The following is a 24485-nucleotide window of genomic DNA, read 5'->3' as shown; positions in this document are numbered from 1 at the left end:
TTTTATTTTGATTATAGCAAACAAGCATGAAATCTTCCAAAGAGGCAGGAGCATGTATCATTTTTAAAGATGTATTAAGATGTCATGTGAAGTTGAACCTCCTTATGGTTTATAGAGCAGTAACTACACAATGGGCTTTATATTGATTATATATCAGCATGTTTTCATTTGGTGCTATTGCCAGTCAATAATGCAACACATAGTATATGTAATACTCTCATAAATTTGTCTATCACCATCACCTCAACTGCCAGTGAGGAACCATGTTGAGCAGCAAAGAAATGATAGATATAGAAGCAAAACAAGAGCTAACATTGGCATTGTTGGAGACAGCTCTATTAAAGTGAAAGACTGTTTGATGCTGAACTTTCTTCTATTCTAGTAATGCTAACATTGGCAATGTAGCATTGGCAAAGACTTACATATAGACTACTGTCTGTATAACAGATGTTTCAAATTAAAGGTCTATTAGGTCTATTAGGCTTTTAATGGGTCAGCAATACTTCTTCCAACAGGAGAAGAGCTGGAAACACTGAGTCTGTTTACTTAAATAAGAGGAAAAACCCATTAGAGGTGAAGGCCTGTGAGCCTGTTTTAAAATAAAGACCTGGTTGTGTTTGCTCTGAGGTAAATACATTTAGACTATCACTGGTCCCTACCCAAAGGTCTGCAGAAATGCAAAAAATACTGATAACAACTTACTCTGAAACACATTCAAGGTGGATAGACCCTATTTACACCGAAGAGTATATGCCATGGGAGAACAAGCACTCAGGTGTCTGTAGCCAATGTGCCTACTTACAGCCAGGTTTTAGGTTCCCTTGGGCTACTTCAACGAGTCACATGGGAAAGACTTTCTGACACATGATAAACATTGTGATATGGTGTATTTTAAACCATATATTATTATCCTAAACCTAGCCAAGTAGCATTAGGGTGAAAGTCCAGTGGTTGACCCATTCTTTCACCTCATCTTTTTCGCCATAATGATTTTGTCACTCTTTATACTAACTCAACCGACTTCCTGCACGTCTTTCTATGACATTCCAATTTTAATGAAAACACATCTGTTAGGTAAAGATCAACCCTTGGGAGTTCCATACAGGTGTGAATAACCAAATAGCTTTGAATGTCCACACCTGGGTGCAAATAGACACTCAGTTAAAAATAAAATGATGAATTTGACTAAAAATAGCATTAATTGAATCTTTTTATTGGACTAAATCTAAGTGAACTAGTGCATGTTCACTTCAGCCTAGTCTTTCTAGTTTCCCTAATTACAACTGATCTCTGACGGTGGTGCGTGACCTTCTGCAAATGAGCTACTGCAATTCCAACTACTATTCCCTCTGCCCTGCTGCAGAAAACTCAGATCCTCCACTCCATCCCTGAATATGCCTCTGAAACGTGCTGTTGTTGGCAAGCAGCCCAGGTCTGTTAACATAAGAGCATGCTCCCTGCGGGTTTGCTAAATTGCTCCGATACTCACAAGACGTCTGGAGCAAAGCAACAAAGGCCTCATAGACTGTGCAACTTTGGCTCAGTTTTGTTTCCTGTAAACAGCCATTATACAATAAATGTATCTTAATGATTCACATTAGCTTACCTTTGAAAGGAGACCAGGGTTATGAGTGTTATCACATAGATTGAAGAACAGTAACCTTTTTATTTTGGGTACATTGGTTTGGGGGGTTTCTAGGAACAGGTTGACAGAACTGAACTGGTTACACAGAGGCAGTGTTTTTCTGAATGGTGGGTCTATGCCAAAGTAAAAACTGGGTGATGTTGGTGAAAAATAGATCATTATTTTAAATAGAATGGTGTAAAAGTGGTGTTAATTAAGCATTCCGGTTGTTTGGTACATGACTTATTACACAGAATGTAGAATATGGTTGTCTTTAGTTTAATCTTCATAAACATTTAGCTCATCATGTTACTTTTAAATTATTTTTAACTTGTTTTAAATAATACAGTACTTACTTTGTTTAGCTGGCCTTAATCTAAAATAAAGTGCAAAATTATTTTTTTTACAGTTTACGAACTGTCACATGTTGATTATTACTTACGGTGTACAGATACTCCTATGCCCAACCATATGCAACAGTTTTCTTTAAGTGAAATATATTTAGGGGGAAATGCAAGTTACAAAGGTTTCTTGTATCAAATGGAAATATTATTTTAGGCTCAAAAGCATAACTGAATGCTGTCATTCAGAATTGGTTCAGTTAGCTTTAAACAAGGGCATCTGCCGGATGTTCTACAGTAGTAACAGTGTGAAACTTTAAGTGTGATATTCACACAGAGACTAATTGACACTGTAAAAGGCCTGAAGTGTGTGAATATGAGCAATGTGTGTGTGAAGTGTGAATTCATCAAACACAGCTTGTCTGACAAAGCCGTAAGCTTTTTCATTCCCAGGTTGCAGATTTGTGCTAATTTGCCTGTAAAAATGTTACTTAATGTCGTAGTGTGAAGAGTTCATACTGGCAGAACACCAGCTCGACCAGCGGTGGAGTTAGAGACCTGAGACCTGTGAGCTGTTAAGTTGTTTTGCTGCAAAGTTAAGGACCATCTGGAAAACAACTCAGCTGTCCATGAGAATAACATCTGACTTTGAAAGTGAAGCTGAGGAGCATGTGTGTTTGGTGCTCTTCGTCCAATGCAAACAAATGTTGCTTTGCATTCACATGCTTCAGTTTTCAGCCCTCACTTCCTCTGCTGCATGTTTACAGCAGCTCTCTGCCAAATCGTCTTCCCGTGCTCCTACAAACTAGCACTTGATGACAGTGGAAAAGGTTTGAATGGTCCACATATTAAGAATTGGTCCCACACGAACATTAGACTCACACAAAACGAGATCAAATTTTATAAATGTCTTCTTCTTTTTACAGGATGATTCTGATTTATTACAATTCGGGTCTTTGTTTCTGGTTGGAAAATCTATCTTCTATACAATAAAACTGTATGCAAGTTAATGGTTGTGGGAAGTGAGAAGTCTGACATGAGCAATGATCCAATAATGACCCAAACCTTCTGGTGTGCATATATCAACTTTGTCTGGAATCAGGATTGTTTAATCTCTCAATACAGAGCTTTAGATAATCTGACTAAAACGCTTTTGGACCGAATTGTGGCCATGTTAGCGTGACACCTCTCGCCTGCCACCCACACCACTTATGCCCTTGTCATAATCAGTCATCTTGCCCTTGAGACCGACTCCAAAGCATATACATATGTTATAACTCCTCTTGGAAGCTAAACGTTGGCTATAAAATGGCCATTATCAAATCTCAGTTTTGAAATAGAATCTTTGTTGCTGCCAGTATGTCTGTAAATGAAGATGAGTGCATAATAAATACATGTTTTTTATTTGAGAGTTTAACAACAACACTGCCTCTGTGGGATTTGGGATTCTAATATGTACAGATTTATCGTTACATTTCAAGAAAAAAAAGACACAAACACATATATTAACACAAATGATACAGAGGCAGTATGATCGATGTTCAATTTTGTTATAATTTAAATACATATTAAAGATTGGAGGACAGGTGTGTATTTCATAACTACCTTCAGTGTCAAGTTGATTTACAAATACACCTGTAAGCGGCTATTTATCCAAATTGAGCCCATCTCCAGGACAGTAGTTCCTTCCTCAGACATAAACTCCAAAAAATGTCTGCACAACTGAGTCCTCACATTCTCCAGTGTTTGTCTTTTACATATTAACAACTCAGCAGAAGTCAGAGGCATTCACAGCAACAGCAAACTCTCCAGAGCATCCGGGTTATTATATGCAATGTATCACAACTGAAAACGCTTTAATCCTTCAGATGTTTAACCTGCACTTTTCTAATGTATACATTTTGAACCCTGTTTAACCCTGTGGGGCTGCAGGTCTGTGCCAATACACCCTAACTCCATTTGTAATACCTTTCTCCTATAAGAGGCATCTGAACAGTAATTGTACTTTGGGGTGGGGGTGGGGGGGCACTCAGGGGCTAGCTTAGATTGAGTTACATCTAATTTCACCTTCACTATCATGCTTTTATTTGGAAATGCCGCCGGTCTGCGGTCAGTTCCTGCTGAATGACTACGCATTTCCTAAGTCTCATTCACACAAAAATGCGCTCAATGTGCCAACATGAAACGAGATACAGTGGAGCCTTGGTCTGGAAAATATCTCATTCACATGTGCCATCATGCAAAAGACAAGAAAATAGTTTTGGTTTATTTCAGTTTATTTGACGATATATCTTTTTGTTGTTTTCAATTTTCCTCATGATCAAATGTGAACAAACTGATTTCTAGATCCGAACATGCTAAATAAATGCCGTCTACATGCACAAGTGCACGTTCCATCCCTATTTGCATTTCTCAAATTCAATTCTCACGAGACAGAGCTGGCTGTGAACACTTTCCAATAAATATGCTAACAAGTTAAGGGACGAGAGTGGTGTGCTGATTGAGTGGGTGTGGGTGTGTGTGTGTGTGTTGTGTTCAAGCTGGAACAGTGGGAGCGAGAGGAGATCAGGTGGCTGAAGGCTCACAACATTTATGGGGAAACCAGATGGTGCATTTTCCTCACTCACCTTCTGCAATCACCTCCTCAGACTCGAGTTCCCCCTCAGTGCCTGTGTGATTGTGTAAAATCATAATCATAACCAGAAGGAGTGATGGATAAAACCAGGAGCAGATCTGCAGTCTGTACTTAGGCTTGACCCTAAAATTCTTGAATCAGTCCAGGACCCCAATTGACACATATTCTAAAATAATGAATTATATACAAGAGTACTATTATTATTATATTCATATTCATATATATTATTATTATTATTATATTTATTATTATTATTTCAAGCACAGTTTTCTACCAAAATGAAACTTTTGAGCAAAGGTAACATTACAATTTGACTGAATTGCTATTTTATTTTACCACATTGGTTTATGCTGGTAGGATATTAGTGCAATGTATCAATCAAACAAAACAACCAATCAATCCAAAAACCAGCCAACCACCAAACCAATCAAATATGATCAGCAAAATTAAAACAGCCACCAAGTCAGGTCGCCATATATTTACAATACTACATGATATACAGCCTACCTGTAGAATGTAGTGTTCAGATTGTGTGAACAATAATGTTGGGCAGTTAGTCGTGGTGCTTTATGGGATAGCATTAATTTTAGAGGGGTTTCTATTGTGTTGCCCTGACGCATGTGGATGAGGGAGTGAGTGATGACAAAAAAGCTGAACGTTGTATCCTTGACAGACAATATTTATCACAGGGATGTTGTATTAGATGGCATGAGGTGGGCCTCGTAAAATGGTTTGTTCAGTTAGCTTCAAAACTTGTTCTGAATTTATTGTTTCAACCGATTTCGTTTACTGTGCTGCAATCCATCTAAATACAGACAATTTCAAGCTGTGCTAGAAATCTAAAAATTGTAATTCCTACCAATCACAGTCAGAGGCTGATAAAAATCCCAGTATACTTAATGCCTCTTTACCCTTCCTGGTTTCTCTTCTTTTAATCATTCCACTTCCTCCTCTTTTGTCTGCTTAACTGTCAGTATCCTGTCCTTCCCATCTCCCTGCCTCAGACTGCCACATTCCTCCAAGTATGGCCACACACTGGCAGCTGCACTGTAAACTTATCACGAGTGAAGAAAGGGGATCTGCCGTGCTCTCTTCCTGTCAGCACAGATGTCAAGGTGAACTTGGGGGACTCCTTAAATAACCGGCTCCAAGACCCTGGGACCCTGCCGCCCCCCTGTCAGCTGCACAGATTAGAGGAAGCCTCTTGTTTACAAGGGCATCAGAGGGCTTCTTTTTTAGCTGCAACCGTACCTACAGCATATAGAATATTTATACAGGATTTTAGAAAAGGTAAGGCACTGGCTTACCTGCAAGGATTAATGTCAGTTTGATTAAAGCTTTTAAAGTTAAATGGTTTTTGAAACCTCTATGATAAGAAATTGGAGGTGGGGAAATTTCATGATTCTTAGACGCAAGGCGATCGGAGACTTGGATGACGTGCATCCATGCAGAGACAGAACATAATCGATTCATGTTTTCCACTGCGTTCATTTTTTTAGCGATGATCAGCCACAGCCCCCGTTTATCCAGAACCATAAATGTGAATTCATCAGGTAATTGAATCGAATCGTGAGGTGCCTAGAGATTCCCACCCCTAAAAGAAAGAGGAAAAAGTTCAGAAACTACAAATAATGGGGGATCATGTGATGTGGTTAAAGATTCCAGAAGAGAAGATGACTTTTGTCATGAAGTCAAAAATGATCTTTACTTATAAAGTTTTAACAATACGTCCCACTGAATCAATACAATTAGGAGACAGGGTCCAAAATAAGGGATGGCCTGACAGTCTGGGCCCAGTCAGAGTTTATACAGACCAGGTTGATCCACGATGATGAGATTGACTTATGAAAAGATGTTAATTCTTCTGTGAGAATGGATTGGACATGGATCCCAATATAATTAACATTCAGAAATAGTCTAAATCTGCTCATTATTGTGTTTAGACCAACCATGTGACTGTTATTATGAGACAATATGCGGAGGTACTTGGTTTTTGGCAGGCTAGCAATATGTAGCCCGCTGTACACAGCTCTGATAACTTCTGAGGCTGCGTACATTTTGGTCTCTGGTATTTTACAGAAAAATAAAGATTAATACATCTACCATCTACTAATGTTAGTTCAACCCAATAGACTGCTTTAATGACAGGTTCCAGTGTGTTTGTGTTTCAGCTGCTCACTGCTTCGTGACTGCATTGAACTAACATCTACTGTCTGTGGGTCGCTGTTGGTTTTTATCCGGCCGTCGTTTCCAAGTAGATGATGATGTTTCATATTGTTACTCAAACAACACAGACAGCAGTCTAAACAGAGTGCCTGTAAGGGTGCGTTTGATTTGTTGTTCCCTTCCTAGACAAATTTGTTGGCGGCCTCACTATTCAAGATGTTGTTTGCATCAGGCAAGAACAGATAATAACAAGAATACAAATAATAATGATCATGGCAGCCCTACAATGTACTTCACTGTAAATATTTATCTAATGACTGAAAGTGTATGGGAATGACAGAAACTTATTTTTACCATAAATGTTGCAGTAGGGGTCCTATGAATATTAAATTATGGAGAAAAAAAGAGCTAGGCCAGTATAACTTACAAGGGGCCAGTAAACCTCTGATCTACTGGCAAGTTGCAAGGTGAAGGATGATTCTCACTCATGTAAATTTGGCATTTTCAACAATAGAATATGAAATACAATACAATAAAATATCTCATGACTTCAGGTACGAGACGTTGGTGAAAAGATGAAGAAAAGATTGCGTTTTGATGGTGATATTAATTTCACTTAGTTGAGGTCTGTGGGGGTGCATCAATCTCTTGTATTTGTCGCTACTGTGGGTATCAGTTCAGCTACACACCCCTAGAAATCAGATACTGTGTGGTTGAAACTGTTTTATAGGGGCATGGAGTTCGATATGTATCTCTTACGGTGCTGTTAGTCTACCTCGCCCATGAAAGACAGTATACACACACACACACACTTAAGCTTGCAGCTCTCTTTGATCCCAGGCTGTGAGCCGTTGTGGTCTGTCAGCTGGCAGACTGTGAGGAATACTCTGAGTGCCCAGAGATCTGGTTGCCCCCATCCCACCCCTCAACCCCACCAACTCACCTAGGCACCCTCCCACCCAGTAGCACCACCTCCCCTCAATGCAGGGTTTGTATCTTCGGGCTGTAAAAAAAAAAGTCACATTGTTCTTGCATCGCGTTGTCCACACAGGTTGGCCTGCTGTCCTAACCAGTGAGCTATTTACATCTCACAGATACAAGTACAGCTAAGCTCCTCTGGCTTTATCATGAAATGGCTGAGAATAGATCTGCTTATGCTGATGAGATATGTTTCGATGGAGCTTGCGGGGAAAAATTATATATGGATTAGCTATAGCCCAGGATTTCAATGTAATGTCTGGGAATTTTTGCATAATGTAAACAGATTTATATAAAGGGCTGTGACTAAATGACTCTTAAAAAATTAAAACCCAATCTGATTCTAAGGTCCAATTAGGTTTGCAGATATGTCATTTGAGAGAAGCCTTTCCATTCTGTTATCATTTGTTTCCCAGTGTACCGGGATGCAGCAAACAACATCTCAATTAAATTGATGTATATATTTGAAGTCTGAATCATTGGTGTTTAAGGTACTTCATGTTTCTTCATATTTTAGACAATACTAAACTAGACCAAAATTATAAATGGTAACTGGTCTGTATTTTTATAGAACTTTTCTAATCTTCATGACCACTCAAGGTGCTTTTTCAGTACAGTTTTCTGCCATTCACCCATTCACACACCCAGTCATACAAAGCATCTATGGGTAGCACTTTTTTCTATGAGGGGCAATTCGAGGTTAAGCATCTTGCCTCGCTCTACCCCCTCATCCACAGCCGCCCACAAGCCAGTTGACACACAGCGAGTCTGGGGCTGTCGTGGCCCCGGGGCAGGTGCCCATTTTTTGCCAGGTTGAAAACTCCACTTATATACTGAAGTAAACAGTTGTATCTTACTCAGCAGGGGAGTGACACTTCCGCCATGCTACAGTCCTGATGACTGAATAAACCTTGAACATCAAGCTGAATGTCAGTAACCTGAAACTACACACACACAACTAACAAAGGCCGTTTTCAGTGACATATATATACCATGAGGGTAAACTTCTGTCCTGCCAGGCCGTACATCTCAGCCTGTGTGTGTGTGTGTGACTGGTCTGAATGTGGTGGGGGCTGAGCTATGCTAGCGATGCCAGGCTGCCAGGCTGCCAAGCTGCGTGGCTGGCAGGGATGGGGTGGAAGGGATTGGGTGGGAGGTCATAGTTGTGGGGTCAGATTACATGCCTCTGTTCTCCCTCCATGGCTTAGCCTGGGACCAAAGCCAGGTAAACTGTCAAAGCCCACTTCCTCCCTCAGAGGCCGCAGTCTTTACCCCCCCCTCCCATTCACCCTCTCAGTGTCTTTCCTGCTGAACCCCCTATCTCCTATTGTCTTAACCCAGGACTAATCCATCCTCACAGCCACGCCACGCTCCATCCATGCCAGAGTGGGAGGAGGGATTTTGGCCAGCCGTCTCTAAAAGGAAAACTAGCAGCAACAAAAAAAAAAGTGTCCTAAAATAGAAGTAGGCTCATAAACGTGAGAATAGTCAGGGGATAACAACTAGAAATAATTATCATTAGTGTAGGTTTGAATGAATACTGTCAGTTTGGTAAATTTAGTAAGCGTATGCTGTAATTATATAATCTTCTCTTGTTTGTAATTTGTAACACCTTTTAAGATCTGGAAACAATGCCACATTGGTAAAGTCCAACAGGCAGAAAAAGCCCAAGCAGTCAGATGATCAGACAAGCCAGTTGTTAGCCAGACTAAATCCAAATCACTTCAACTGGGGGTCAAACTGAGTGTACCCGAAATCTGAGCAATAATCCCTGTTTGCACAAGAAAACTGTGCTGGCACAACTCCACAGCCAAGTATCACTGGAGGATGTGGATTAAATTTGAATTTGGCTGAACACTTCTGTCAACTATGAGAGTGTTTGAAGTTCTCAAACAATGTGCTGGTATTAAACTATAGGTGAAGATGGCAACAGGTGAGCCTTAGCGAAAGCTCCCTGAACAATAACCAAACAGGATAAATGGCTTCTTTGTGAGAAACATGAATGTAGCATATTTGTGTGAGTCCCCATCAAGTAACTGTAAGAAGATGTAAGAAGACTTGGTGAAAATGGTAGCCTGTACCCAGGGACAACAGGGGAACAGAGAGATGGCCAGAGAGGAAATGTGACCAAAACTACACTTAACATAAAGATATGTGGAAATGGTCCAAGGTAAGGAAGAGGGAGTGAGAGAAAGGCAGAAAGAAGCTGTCCTGTCTATGTGTCAGTGACAGATTAAGGAGAGAGAGGCAGCCTTTGAGAACCCAATGTATCATGTAGGTGATGATTGAGATTAAGAGTAAATGTTGTTCCTATTATGATAAAAAAAAAATCAAGGATCAACTAGTCTACCAGTTAAGAGAAAAAACTGTTGTCTGTTTTTTTCCACTTTTCACTTACTGCACAAGCCATGTATTCATTATATAAAGTAACACATAAGCATAGAAGTTAGAAACTGACAACTGTGACATACCACAACTACCAGTATGTCACCAACTCCAAGTGGAGTATCTGGGTCACCATAAAGAGTCTCTTATCTGGTCTTCTGACTCACTAATCCTAAACCTAACCACAAAATTAGATGCACATTGGCCAATTGTGTGTCCAAAACCAAAATAGAACTATGCTGGTCATTATAAGAAACAGCCCTGCCAGTGAAAACAAGGGCTCTGTGGAATACTCCCATCCTCAGGGAGGACTCTATTCTTGGCAACAGGGCTGGTCAGCTTGTGATACTAAATGAGAGGTGACATATACAGTACATAGTGTTACTCATCCGGTCAACCACACCATGGTGTTCTATACCACATAAGCAATGGTTACACTGCTGTGTGGGAATATTTTAAAATGTGTCACATACAAATCAAATTGACAGTGTATAGGCTGAGGAAACATTACATTAAACATTATAGTATACACAGTTTGTACTTGACTTGTACGTGTAGTCACACCAGCAGATAAGATGTAGAACACACAAAGGAATAATGGCGTAGATGAATAATAAGAGCCGATAAACCACGAAAGACAAGATGCAAGGTTCATGCAGCAGTGGACTTGGGGCTGATTTAAGGCCACCAGTGCCCATATACTAATAACAATGACACAAATTGCTGTGACCAAAGGATGGAGGATTAAACAGTACATCCACAAGATGGCAGATTTTCTCTAACCAGTACTGAACCATTGATCATTCTTTATTTTATGGCTACACAATTTGCAAATTATTCCCAGACATTTCCTGGAAATGAATGTATAATTCCTAGAAATTAGGGACATTCTTCAACAAAAGCTCCATTTAAAAGCAAATAAATATGAATTCCCTGTTCGTTTCATGGGCTTGAATGGTACATTGTGGAAATTATGTCTAGCTTTAATAGCAACATAAACTGAGTCTCCACAGAGACCATAAAGTTGAATCAGCACCTGTCTGAAACAATTTAAACACAAATTCAACATTACAACCTTCCTGAAAGGGGATTTAATTCAGAACTGCTGTATTACACTGTTAGTTTTAGGTCTGTGTTCCTAATAAACAGCCAGCAGAGAGTGAGTGGAACAGCCGTCATGTACAAGCAAGTATAGAAGTGCTCTGAGGGCACCGGAGAAGTGATGGTTGCCAGCACTGACAACACAATACGTTACAACAAAGAGTGTGTGGGGTATGTGATGCACAGAGTGACTCCAGTTGTCTGCCTGTTCCAGCTCAAAGGCTTTGTTCTATTATCATTGTCCTGGTCAAACTCTAATAAGGCATACACAGCATGCCCAGACTGTTGATAGGAGGCCCACTCAGCCACAAACAGTGTGTCTGGTGATTCATCCACCTAAAGCATCATGTATGTTACATATATTTTCAGGCCGACTGCTCTGTGTCATGGGCAAGATAAACATTTGAAAGACATCACACTCTGTGGCATCTTTGGGGCCTGAATCCACTCACACTCTGCCGCTCTACTTACAAAGTCCATTTTTCACAGGCTGCTCACAAACATGTCAAGCTCAGAATAAAACAGACACCCATGGCACTTAAAGACACAAAGAGTTTCTCACTCACCGAGCACTTGGACAATAATAGTTTGGAATAGCTGTACACCTTTGTATTTATGCCATTAAACAATCATGTGGCAACAGTATAATATATAAAACCCTGCAGATGGAGGTGAGGAGCTTTAGTTAATGTTCACATCAAACATCAGAATGGACTTTTGGCACAATAGTAACTTTTATGATCATCTGATACACAAAAGGTTATTGGCTTATTAAAATCAAAAGTGTATCACCTACTGGTAACAGACATCATGCTCAGAATATTAAATGTCACTCTAACACTTTTTATTAAAACATGTGCGTTTGCTCAGTTTGTCCTTATTCCACATCAAGACACATAAGTCATGCTTAGCTTAGTTTAGCAACATCTTTCATTTTCCCTATTGTCATTGATTATTCACTTCTTTTCATCAATTGTATTTGACGATTAAACAACATGAAGTCACGCCTACAGACTCAGCAGCAGTCAGATCCTGTCTAATTTTCAAAGACATCCAGATTTCTATTTGGATCTGCATCCAATTGTACACACTAACAGTCCCCTAAACAGGAAAACCTAAACATTTGTCATTAAGACCTGTTAATTATTCTCTAAGAAATCAACAAAATGTTGAAATACACCCACAATTTTAAACAAAGAAAAAAAATTCCTTGATCCACCCCATTATCCAGATCTGCATTTAACTCTTCCCTGCCTCATATGACATTAGTCCACCAAGATTCATGGAAATCGGTTCAGTAGTTTTTGCTTGATCCTGCTACCTAACACACAAACGTACAAAGGATGAACGCTTAAGACATCTGTGAAAGTGTAACAGACAGGGTTGGGGTTCCTTAAATCTCCTGTTCAAACATTTACCGCAGGAGAAATGAAACAAAATAGAAAACGGTGCTTTTAGGTGGTCCGTCAGTTTGCCTGACAACACATAAACCTCCCGCTCCCGGACTCCCACTCACTACCTGTTGTGGGAGCACAGAAAGTCACATGGAGCTGTAAAAGTGTCAGACCATCTGGCAGCTCTGAGATGAAAGACTTCCGCACCTGGAGAACTTCCTCTGAAGCTGCCTGCAAACTGCCACCTTAACCGGCGTTCACGGGCCGTCCCACAGACACTTACTGCCATGTTAACAACACTAACATCCTATTGTCCAGACTAATTAACACTAATGTGTGACGAGCCCGTTCTCACAGGGGTGTCCCGGACACACACACACACCCACATATAAGAAAATGTACAAAAAGCATCGGCGTCGGCTGTTACTATGATTTCTGTGTGCAATTGCATTTATATATATCTGTTTGTGGTGTTGGTCCTTTTGTAGAAGTACAAAACAAGAATAGCTTATGTTATGTTCATTTCACATTAAGTAAATAGTCACTCACTTCAACCTCAAAGTCGTTTTTACCACTGAAGTGTATATATCCAATACAAACTACTATGCCGAAGGCAATCAAAGATCTGTCATTGAAGGTAATTACCCTGTGTTGTACATTCTATCAACAATAATGTCAACCCTCACTCCACCAACTGTGCAAATGTGACATGAACACTCACAGAAATGAGAGTCCTTCCCATCTCTTATTCTATCCAAGACCAGAACACAGTGCAAGAGTCAACACACACATACGCACACACATGCACATAGACACACTGCTTGTCTAACTGACGACTTAATTACGACTGTCTGGGGGCTGCAGCGGGGAAACAGGTGGCTTCAGACATTGAAGGAGTTACTCAGACATTCTCAAGGGTTTAACACTTAATGAGTATTTTTAGTTACAAAAACCTCCGGGATGTCACAGGCCAATTTGATTATGTCAGACAAGGGCATTGAATCCAGGAAGAGACACAGGCCATCAGAGGTGGAGTGGCAGCAACATGGACTGCCTCGCCAACACTCTTCACAGCTTGTACTCGAGTTCTTATACTGACTAATGTGGCTGCTCATCCAGGAACGCCTCAGTCACACCATCTCATCACGCCAGCCTGTGTCATGACCTCATATGACACAAAATGGTCTCCAGCTGCCAGCTGAACAGGAAATGAACCTCGAGCTTGTCATCATGCGTGAGTGAGCTGAAGGGCACGAGTGTTAGATCGAGGAGCCCAGTGAACATGTTTCACCATCAGGTACATCAACAACAGACGTAAATGAGAAATGCAAACAATATCCGTTGGGTTTGATTATTCACATGACATTATTATCAACTTATATTCAGATATTTAAAGGTGGAGCAGAAGCCATCTCAGCAGCTGCCAACCTTTCACCTTTCGTCTGTTTCTATATCTCGATTAAAACATCAAAGATACGTCTCAGTAATTATCTGTCACTGCACTGATGAACAAAGAATGAACACCTAAAAAATCCCAGTAAAGTGAGAAATGTGTGGATGGAGGGAGGTGGGGGACTTACCTGGGGGACAAAGGCAGCTGTGTTGAGCTTCTCTCACCTCCCGTGTCTTTGGTAGCCGTGCTGCAAGCTTCTGCGAAAGAGAAGGACGAGATTAGAATTCACTTTAACATCATAGCATCATGTTTCACTTAATGGGAAATTTCTATGGCACAACAAAATTTGAATTCATCCACAAAGCCCTCAACATTAAAATTAATCAAATTATCACATTCACACCGCACTGTTACTCATACAACCCATTTATACACTGACATCACAGGCAGTTCGGGATTCAGTTTGTCTTGTCCATGGCAGTCCACTTTCACCTGTGGACTGAGGCTACATCCACACTAGTACTTTTGAGCTTTTAAACAAAATGATCTCCATCCTGTCAAGTGGTTTAGATCAGCATCAGAAATAAGACATCACATGACTGTTCACGTACACTGTGCACTTGCCTAAACAGGGAGCACACTGTCTACTCTGCAGTTGGTTGCTTAGTTGCAGAAAATACTATGGATGAGAAATGGGTAATGGTGGAAACTAAGCGCAGGGATTTCTTTTCTTAGACCGACGATGAATAAGCAAGCGTTAGCAACACGCTGCATTCACTGCCGCTAGTCGCGTTAAGATCGAGTCTTCATTTCTGCCTGTTGAGATTTAAAAAAGGGCCCCAAAGTTTTCAAACTCAACTGGGGCCAGCAGCGTTTCAAAGCTCCCAGCTCTAGGGGTTTGAAAACTGTGGAGCAGTGTGGACGCCAGACATAAATGCAGCAGAAGTGATGCTTTTTAAAGACAAAGCATATTATTGTGGATGTAGCCTGTTTTCAGCCAAGGATCAAAACACCACCTCCTGATTAGTGGAACAAGCAGCCTAGCCTCCTGCTGTTTAAAAAGTACTGGACCCCGAATTACAATCTTAATTTAGACACAAGTAACTTGTACTGTAGGCAGGATCATAATGAAAGCGATACATATAAAATACAAAGTAAGTCAGTAGGTCAGCTACAGCAAAGATCAACAAATGTATGTTCAAAAACCTCCCATACATGATTGTGAGCCCTTTTACCACATCTCATCGAGGACTAAACTTTCAAGTGAAACCTTCAAGCTAATAGCTGCAGTTACAATTACAGTTCAACACTTCAATTTACGGAAAAACATTCCAATTAAGATTAGTATTGTTTTATTGTTGAGCTAAAGGGCCTGCTAACACCTTTTAGTCTTTCTCAGCATCAGAGAATGACAGTTGATCTCATTAGACCAACAAAAGCCTGCGTGCGATTTGACACTGAACAGAATACACAACGAGTATGGATCGCAGTCAGTCCCACTGGAAGAGGTTACAGGCAGAGAATGTCAGGGCAGGCTGTTCAGAGAGCTGCAACAAGTGCTGAAGGGAATGTTATAATGACACTGTGGTTCTGAGCACTGCTGCAGTATTCTGGGGACTAGTTACCTCACTAACCTCATCCTGGTTCATAGGCCATAGATCAGGGATCATTAAGCGTGCAACTTTTCAATGGACTAAGGGTCCGGTCACACCTTCATAGATGTTTGAGTGGCAAACCTTCGCCTCCCTTTCACTGCCAATCCGTGCTCGTGAGGGGGGGGATAAAACATTTGCTTCACAACTGTCAAAGTTGACATGATGGTCTGATTGTCCAGTTTCAAAAGTCACTATATTATCATGATTTTTTTAGGCTGATGCTGTGCTCACAACTGGAGAAGCCTTTAGTAAGACTAACCCAGAGAGGTGTGAAGCCAGATCTCTCTACCGTCCAAACTGAAGTCACACGACTGTGAAATGCATTCTCCAAACCAGATAATGGAGATAGCCCAGGGTGTAGGCTTCGTTCGACTAAAGCTGTCAGTTATTGCAAAAGGAGCTGCAGCTATAACTACATAAGGTCACAGTAGTAGCAGTTTGCCAGAGGGAGAGAATCATAATGAGCATGCATCAAAGACTGTCATTAGCCTTTCATTCATGCCTCCACATATTCACTGGCCTCAGAGAGTACAGATGTGACCACAGTTAGAGGTACCCTTCCACTTAAAAAGGAAAAAACACAGTTGAAACTGACCAAAGTCATCAACACCCATTATTCTCTATTCCATTTTAACAGAACAAATGTGTTGCTTTTAATGTAACATATTTGAAATAATACAACAAGTTGCAATAGCATGAACAGACATTGAGGGACCCTTAACCTAATAATCTATAGCACATCAAAGTGTTATTTTCTTACAAGTCAAAGAGTTCTGTCTGTGTCTCAGAACACCAGAGAATCTTTTTCTTTACACACCATTTGGCCTCTGAAGCTCTGTCAGAGTGACCAATTGGGCAGCAGGGTGAGAGGGGGGGTGAGGGGGTGTCATTGTCTGCCTCTCGCTTTAGAAATCGTAACCCGATGCCAGTTTTTGATGTGGTTTTAACATTCTATTTTAAAGGGATAACTAAACCTTTTATTATCCTGCTGTCTGATGAACTTTACCACCTGGTGCTGCTGCTACATGCTCTCACTTCAGAAATCTCAATAGAAAGATTAAAAAAACTATAAAACAATATGACAGTACAAACTAACCCTTTTTCGAAATTTGCACAAAAACTTTTTTAGAACTTAGTTCATGCACATTTAGATTGAAAAGTAACAATAAATTGTACAACCTTGTCTAAAACCAGTCATAAACTGAACTTTATAAAATTACATAAAAAATTGTTTTGAATGAGCTACAGTCAGGACATAATAAAAGTACAGCTTGAACAGAAGAGATGGTTGAAAATTGTCTACGACTAACAATGAAAAGTAAATTTCACATTCAATTTCATTATCATTATCATCATCATGGCACTGCCATGTTTTACAGACTTGAAATTGTTACATTATTTTCATTTCATTTAAAATTTGGTCATAATGAAAAAAATTCTAATCCAATTTTGAGCAAAACAACTAGAATCGATATTTTGATTAAATCAATGTTATGTGATTCCATTTCATAAGCCAGACACTACCTGATTAGACAAAGATATTTTTCTCGGGCGTTTTCTTTTTAGTGTTAGCAAGTTAGAGGTTCATTATAATCACAGAGTTCAAACTCTATTAGTAATTACTGTTGTAGATAGTTTAAAAAGATAGTTGATGAAAAACTCTCAAAAAGACAGTAAAAGAGCCATCAGTTAAAGAGACAGAGAGACAGAGAGACAGCAGCGAGCATGGATGTGGTGTCAGGACTTCAGCACGTTTCTTTTTACCATGATGCTAACGTGGACTTTTGAAGCTTGAATTCTACACCCCTGTTTCCCTGAAGCTGATTTATCCAGCAGCCTCATTGTAACACAGAGGAATCATCAATCACACATTCCCAAAGAATTTAATACTGTATATAAGATGTCTTATTGATTCTTCTTTTCACGACAGTGGGCTAACACTCATATACTTATTCTTGTAAATCCTGACTGTGCCATAAATCTTCGCAATTTCCACAACTGTCAGCATGTCTGCTTTGTCTCAAGCTCAACTGTAACAGATCAACATATCACTCTCATTGTGTGTGTGTGTGTGTGTGTGTGTGTGTGTGTGTGTGTGTGTGTGTGTGTGTGTGTGGGTGTGTACACAGTCATCTCTAACTGTGCACTGACGAAATGCAGAGGCAGCTCAAGCACTTCTACTTGAGTGTGCTGTTTGCATTAGGCTGTCTGATTAGCACGTGTGTCGTTTATACTCCCACAAAGACACACGCACACACACATATAACGTAGGGGATGTAAACGTGTGTGTGTGTATGTGTGTGTGTGTGTGCAGACCTCACAGCGTGTTGGGTGACAGCTCTGCGGAGCAGAGTGAGGACAGGAGGGCAGTGGGAGACTATATTTTTCACATTTCCACAACTCGCAATGTGGCCTCCAGCTCCCATCAAGCCTCTGCACTAACTGTGTGCACCAGGCTTCGACCAGCTCTGCAGAGAGCACTTAGTGGTTAATTGTAAATGTTGAAGGGGCCATGTTTGGAGAGAGCGGGGAGGTCAGGGGGGTCAGGGGGTTTTCTGTGGTGTTGTTAAGGGTATGGTTGTTATTTAGGGGGAGGAATGACTGAATTCAAGCACCTCACAAAGCTTATTTTTAACTTGGACACCTGTCGAGAATTTGCAGTTATGAGGGGCCATGAACTCTCATGCATGCAAAATGTTTCTCTTCAAAATAGTTAAATATGTTTTGCTTGTACAGATCTTTTGTTTAAGTTTTTTTTTACATTATTATCAATACATTTCCACAGCTTAACCATGAGGAAAAGGAGGGATTTGCAATACATTCTCTGAACTTACTATGTATAAATAAAAAATAACTTGATATATGATCTTTGTTTCAATACTTTAAACAATGAAAAAAAGGAGCCATCCCAAAAGTACTTGTACATGAGCACTTGGAAATCTGGCAGCTATGTGGTTGTTTGGGGAATATGACCTGAGAAACCTGGTTTGTCTTCACAAAACTTGTAGGAATATTAGGTAGTTGACACCATTAGGTGCCTGCAGTTTTATTTCTGAGTACAGTAACTTGAATCTGTACCTTCTTTGATGGTGGACACAAAGCGAAGCATAGTCCCTGGCAGCAAAAGTAACGTTGATCACTGGACTAAAAAAGCTGGGGGATCAGGTTGAGAGCTGGTTCTCGTGCAGCAGCAGCAGCCGCCTCGGGCTTAGCTCCTTCAACATGGCTAGCGCTGGCTCTACCTTTCTCTAAATGCCATAAGTTTCACTGCACAGTCCATGTTTTGTACATAAACTTTTCCAAAGCTTTCTGGATTCATACATTTTTTCCGAAACTTCTCCATGCCTGGAAATTGTTACTTTCAAATTCCATGAATTTTCACCCTGTTTTTTTTTTACTGAGGTTGGGCAATGAATAAATGGTAAATAGTCTGTATTTATATAGAACTTTTTTAGTCTTGATGACCACTCAAAGTGCCTTCAGTACAGTTTGCCATTCAGCTATTCACACACACATCCATACAGTACATCCATTAGCAGCACTTTGTTTTTTCTATGAGGGGCAATTCGGGGTTCAGCATCTTGCCCAAGGACACTTCGGCATGCAGATGGGGAAGACTGGGATCGAACTGCCGACTTTCTGGTTGGTGGACGACGGCTCTACCCCTCAGCCACAGCCTAGGTGTACACTATTGTATTGACTGACTGACTTTTATATAAATCTTGCAGTGACTCCCTCTGCTTTAAAGCGGGTAATCCCCCTTTGAAACTCATAAACCACACTAAAGAGTAATACTGATATCATGTGCATTAAATATACCGTTAGCCTAACTTGGTAAAGACCAGGAGCAGGGACATGTAGCTCTGTCTGAGCAGCCACCATCACTTCTAAAGCTCACTTTGTATCGCATTGACATGTTATAAAACAACACCTCATGATTATAAAGAATATTACGTACTGGAAGTTTTTATTGATGAACAGCATTTCACGAATCTGCCAGCCCCTCTGTAAAGGTCGCTGAGTTACTCAGGCTGTAGGTTGTTGAAGAACCAGTGTTTGGTCTCTTCTTGAAGATGTGCTCAGTTACCGCTCTGACTGCTGTTCAAGAAGTTTTTATCTCGATATGACATTTAATCTAATGGGCCATACAGTTTAAAGCTTCATTATTTTAAATATTTCTTGTTGTTTAACAATGAAAAGACCAAAACCAACTGTGTGATGGTCCATTGCTCTAGTCTTCCCTCTGTCGCTCTCTCCTCCAACTCAATTGGTTCCCTCTGACGACATCAATCTTAAACACAACTCACAAATAAATAGTTTAATTTGAAAGCTCAGTAATGTAGCAGGCCACTGTAGTTTTTATAAAAAATAGTCAGATGGAAGTTAGCATGGTGCATTTGTTGGGGACTATTTTCAGTGGTGAATTAGTAAACAATTAATGTGGGTGAGACTGAGACTGCCGGGGGGGGGGCTGTTTTCTGGTACTGAGTCTAAATAACTCCAGTATGTGTGTTTATAGTAATGAGGGAACACAGTGCAACCAAACAAAAACACATTCATGGATGTGATTTTAACACTTTGGTTTAAAATGTGTAAAATGATAAGTTAATTATAAGGTGATAAGATACACAAAGCCCTATACAGCCCTGAAAGGTGACAGAATTGATTGTGACAAAACTGACCGGAAACCTCAGTGAGCTAATGGCTTCTGCTGTAATCCAAATTTGACTAAGGACCAAGTCTGTGTTGCTGGACCGGGGCACATTTTCCATAACAGAGGAAACTGGACATCGTTGGAGGAGACAAGGCGATGGATTCTGCACAGTGTTGGGTGAAAGCACCACAGACGTCTGCTCTCAAAGGGCCACATCTGTACTGTCCCATTAATAATGACTATGTATACACACAGAGCTAAACAAAGAGGCGGGCTGCATTGCCCCCGGGTCCGATTGGAGACGAAGACAGAGAGACTCTCCCCCCACTGGGCACTCTAACAGGACTCTATCACCAGCACCGTTGATTGAATACTACATCAATCTCACTATGTTCTATTTGTGAACATGTATGTGAAGTACGACATCTGAATATCGGACTCTCTTTCTGCCATCTCAGCTTTATTCTGAGCGTCTGGGTTTGTTCTGTCTTCTCATTGACAGTCATTCAGAATTACTGGGGGAGTTGAGGTGACTTGGGCTCATGACCGCTGTATTTCTAACATCAGGGCTGCTGCCCTGTTAACACTCTGACCTCAGCTCCTCTACTGGTAAGTGCATCACCCTGGTCCTAGTGAAGTGGGTTCAGGGTGGAGAGAGTGGTGGTGGGGGGTGTGGGGGGTGATAAAAGTTAGGTCAAAGCAAACGGAAGAAGAAAAAACAGGGTCCCTGCGGGACTTCAATCACCGTGGAAGAGCTTGTTAGTGTAGCTGTGGAAGAGGTCAGTGAAAGGGCAACACAGAGGGCGACTCTGGGAGCGACACGGGCCGAGGCGTCTCGGTGAGGCTGCACGCATGATGTCTATAACACACGTACAACTCTGTAAAAATCACTAATGTGCGGGAACATTGTTGAATCGGTCTTTCATCTTTGTACATCAGTGGGTAATCATAGGTTTTTGGTTTTGAAGTTATAAAAAAGCCTTTTGGTTGGTGTTTACAGTTTCACTTTCAAACAAGGCAGCCTTTAGCGAGTGTTTATAAGTTGTTTCTAATGGCTTATTAATGGTTAATGACAAATGTACTAATGTGTTGTGAATCAGTTTACAGTTACTTAGTGTTTATAATTAGCTCGGCCAAAATTTGGTGCAGCTTGATTGAATTTAATTCTCAAACCTAATAGACACACAATGAATGCAATGCAATGAATGAAAATATGATTAATTTGCAACTGAATCTTTTTTTTTAAATTGTAATTTAAGAAAAAACCAAACCGTTAAAATCAAATCAACAGGTTTTGGAATTAAAGCATTTTCTATTTGTTCAGTTATAATTTTTATAAATTATTGGGCGAATAAAGGTATCTCTGCATAAGTGGTTATCTTGATGGTTTTTTTAGGGGGAAAATATCAGAGGAATTAATTATGTTTATTTTAGGGACTTGTTAAAGCTGGTTTGAGGCATGACCCACCTAGGACACCACCAGCTGAAGAGGCACCAAAGAGGAAGAAGACATATTTTGCTGCTTTATTCTCTCCTGATGTAAAGTTAGACCTCTGTCCCTGACCAAGGTGCCTCCTTTACATTGTTAAAAAAGATAGAACTGCTCACATTGCACTAAACAGCTGGCACTTAGAGGACTAGGCGGACTGCAGAAGGACACTGCTGAGGGCTGACTCACATAATCCACCTTTCTGCTACATGAAAAACCAGGTTACTTATGTTTAATGAAAATATCAAATATATTGCAGGTTTAACAAAATAAAAACCTGTAATGATAAACAGTTAAACTGCCCCCTGATATCACATTTATTTCATCGATGTTAGGTCACGGGCAGCTGACGAAATCTCAGCAGTGGGCTCTAAAAGGCTGAAGGCTTTGAATGAGAGTGAGCCACAGAGTCACAAAATAAGGAAACAGTTTAAGTTTCAGTTTATAATAGCAGCAGGAGAAGTAGCCAGCAATCTGCTGTTCTGATTGTTTCAGTGGGATTTAGGTGTTAAACACACAATGTTGCTATGTGGTGGTTGTGTCCAGACTTTTCTTCTGCAAAAGACTGTGACACTGACATCCTGTCTCTTATAAACTGGTCAGGATGCCTTCAATCAAACTCTAGAGAAGGTCCATTACAGATGGAGAAGCAGCACAGACACAGATGAACAGTGGCCTGAATGTTAAATGATTCTGAATCTATATAATGCTTATAGTCTTGATGACGGTTTACAGTACAGTCTGCCATTCACCCATTCACACACACATTCATACAGTGCATCTATGGGCAGAACTTTCTCTATCATAGATCACTTATACACTGCTGGCACAGAAGCCGTGAGGGACGATTTGGAGTTCAGTATCTTGCCCAGCGAGAGATGGAGGGAGACAGGGATCAAACCGCTGACCCTCTGGTCAGTAGATGAACCACTCAACCTCCTGAGCCACAGCCTCCCCCCTATATGTCATATCATGACTGTGGTTAAAAAACAGTATAACGAGCGATAGACATGATGGTGTTGAAGTCATGTCACGGAACAGAAAATGTCAAAAGTAAACACTTAAAGTTTTTTGCAATTAATTCAAATGTGATAACATATTGAAATGTGTTACCACTCCAGGACAGCCTGTGGACATCTAACCCAGGACACCAAAATGTCCAGAGACGGCCCTGCCGGGTGCTTGTCTCATACAGACCACTTGTGGATTCTAAACTGAAACGTGTGTGACAAAGCACAACTGTTGCTCTTTTTTTAATTAAACAAAACGCTGCTGATGAATGGTTTGGATGCAGTGACGCGCTCACCTCCTCCAGGATCTGGTCCAGTCTACCCAGGGTAATGGGCTCCACCTGCTCCAGAGACACCCTCCACGCGGAGAACTGCGCGTCCCGCTGCTCCAGACTCCACACCCTGGACTGCAGCTCCGAGGCGCGCACAAAAACCACAACGCAAACTCCAAGGCACAGGACGGACACGGCGATGCAAATCGTAACGCCGGACAAATCTCTCCAGTACCTCCAGAGAGGCTGATGTGAAGCTTTCTTCTCCTGCTGATCGCTGCCACTCCTCCACTGCTCAGACGTTTGTCCACAGACTCCCCACTTCTGATCCTGTTCCATTTTAGACTTTTAACTTTGGTTTTATCCAAACAGAATCTCCTATACTCATCTGGTGAAGAGCTGCAGAAGAGGACCTGCAACTTTGGAGCTAATGAGAGGCTCTCTCTCTCTCTCTCTCTCTCTCCCTCTCTGTGCGTCTTCTTCAAACTGTCCCCAGAGTAGACTACCTTGCTGCACTCGGATGAGTAACTTAGAGTCAAGTTAAAATAGAAGTCATTCTGTGCAGTGTCATCAGTCAGTCAGTGATGATCCTGGTTTCTCGGGGACGTTGCGCTTATTCCTGTGCGTCCTGCTCCGTCTGTCCCAGTCGCTGCTTCACCAAGGAGCGCTCCCACTATGTGCCGCAGGTCAGTCCGTCAGTCAGTGCGCGTCTCTGAAACCCGAGCCAGCCTCCCCCTCTCTCCCTCTCTCTCTCTCTCCTGTGCTCTGGAAGCCCCGGGCCCTGCTCCTCTCCCTCCTCTCCCTCCTCTTCCTCCTCTCCCTCCGCTCGCTCCTCCTCTGAGAGGCTTTAGGTTAAATGCCGGGGCGGGATTCGTGGCGGTGTTGCTGCCCCCTTTGATCCGCGTGCTTGGTGCGGGGTATTTTTAGGATGCTCAAAGCCGGGACACAGCCCCACTGCCGGTGCACTGACGGCCTGCTGATAGTCTGGATCAAAACACGCTTGGTCTGGAACAACGCTCATGTGCGCAATGCCCAGTAGATCTATTGAATCGTGGAGTGCGCTCCAGGGCCAGAGAGAGGAAGACAGACCCCCCCAGCCCCCCCCGTGCCCACCTGACTAGTGTTGGTGTTATGTGTCTTGATTTCTCTCCTCGAGTATTTTCATTCCATGCTACTTTATATTCCCACTGTGTTTTCAGATGAAGTTTTTCCTGTCGAAAAGCAGACGTATTACAACAACCTTAGGAAATACAGTGAAGTCTTAAGGATTAAACCAATAGTTTCTCTTGTTACATACCAGGCAATGTCTAGTTGAGGCCCCTTATAACATTTTAAATGTCTTTGCTAAGGAGTGAATCCCCTTTATATTATAAACTAAACTTATTTCA

At 41.2% G+C, this 24485-nt stretch overlaps 1 protein-coding gene across 26 annotated transcripts in view; it reads right to left on the bottom strand.

Moving 5' to 3' along the window:
* col13a1 (collagen, type XIII, alpha 1) overlaps positions 1-23861 on the bottom strand; it is a 107899-nt gene extending 84038 nt beyond the window's left edge. For 14 of the 26 annotated variants that reach the window (XM_035172122.2, XM_035172124.2, XM_035172132.2 and 11 more), the window contains exons 1-2: positions 23122-23861; positions 14205-14274 (exon numbers count right to left, since the gene is read on the bottom strand). In XM_035172122.2, the coding sequence (XP_035028013.1) occupies positions 14205-14274; positions 23122-23436 (385 nt within the window). In that variant the 5' untranslated portion in view covers positions 23437-23861. The remainder of the gene's footprint in view (positions 1-14204; positions 14275-23121) is intronic. The other 12 variants (XM_035172129.2, XM_035172139.2, XM_035172145.2 and 9 more) reach the window with 3 other exon arrangements.
* Between the last annotated feature and the right edge of the window lie 624 nt (positions 23862-24485).

Source organism: Hippoglossus stenolepis, chromosome 12 (genome assembly GCF_022539355.2).
Source record: "Hippoglossus stenolepis isolate QCI-W04-F060 chromosome 12, HSTE1.2, whole genome shotgun sequence".
NCBI lineage: Eukaryota > Metazoa > Chordata > Actinopteri > Pleuronectiformes > Pleuronectidae > Hippoglossus > Hippoglossus stenolepis.
The sequence above is the reverse complement of the archived record's forward strand: the minus strand, read 5'-3'. Positions and strand labels throughout refer to the sequence as shown.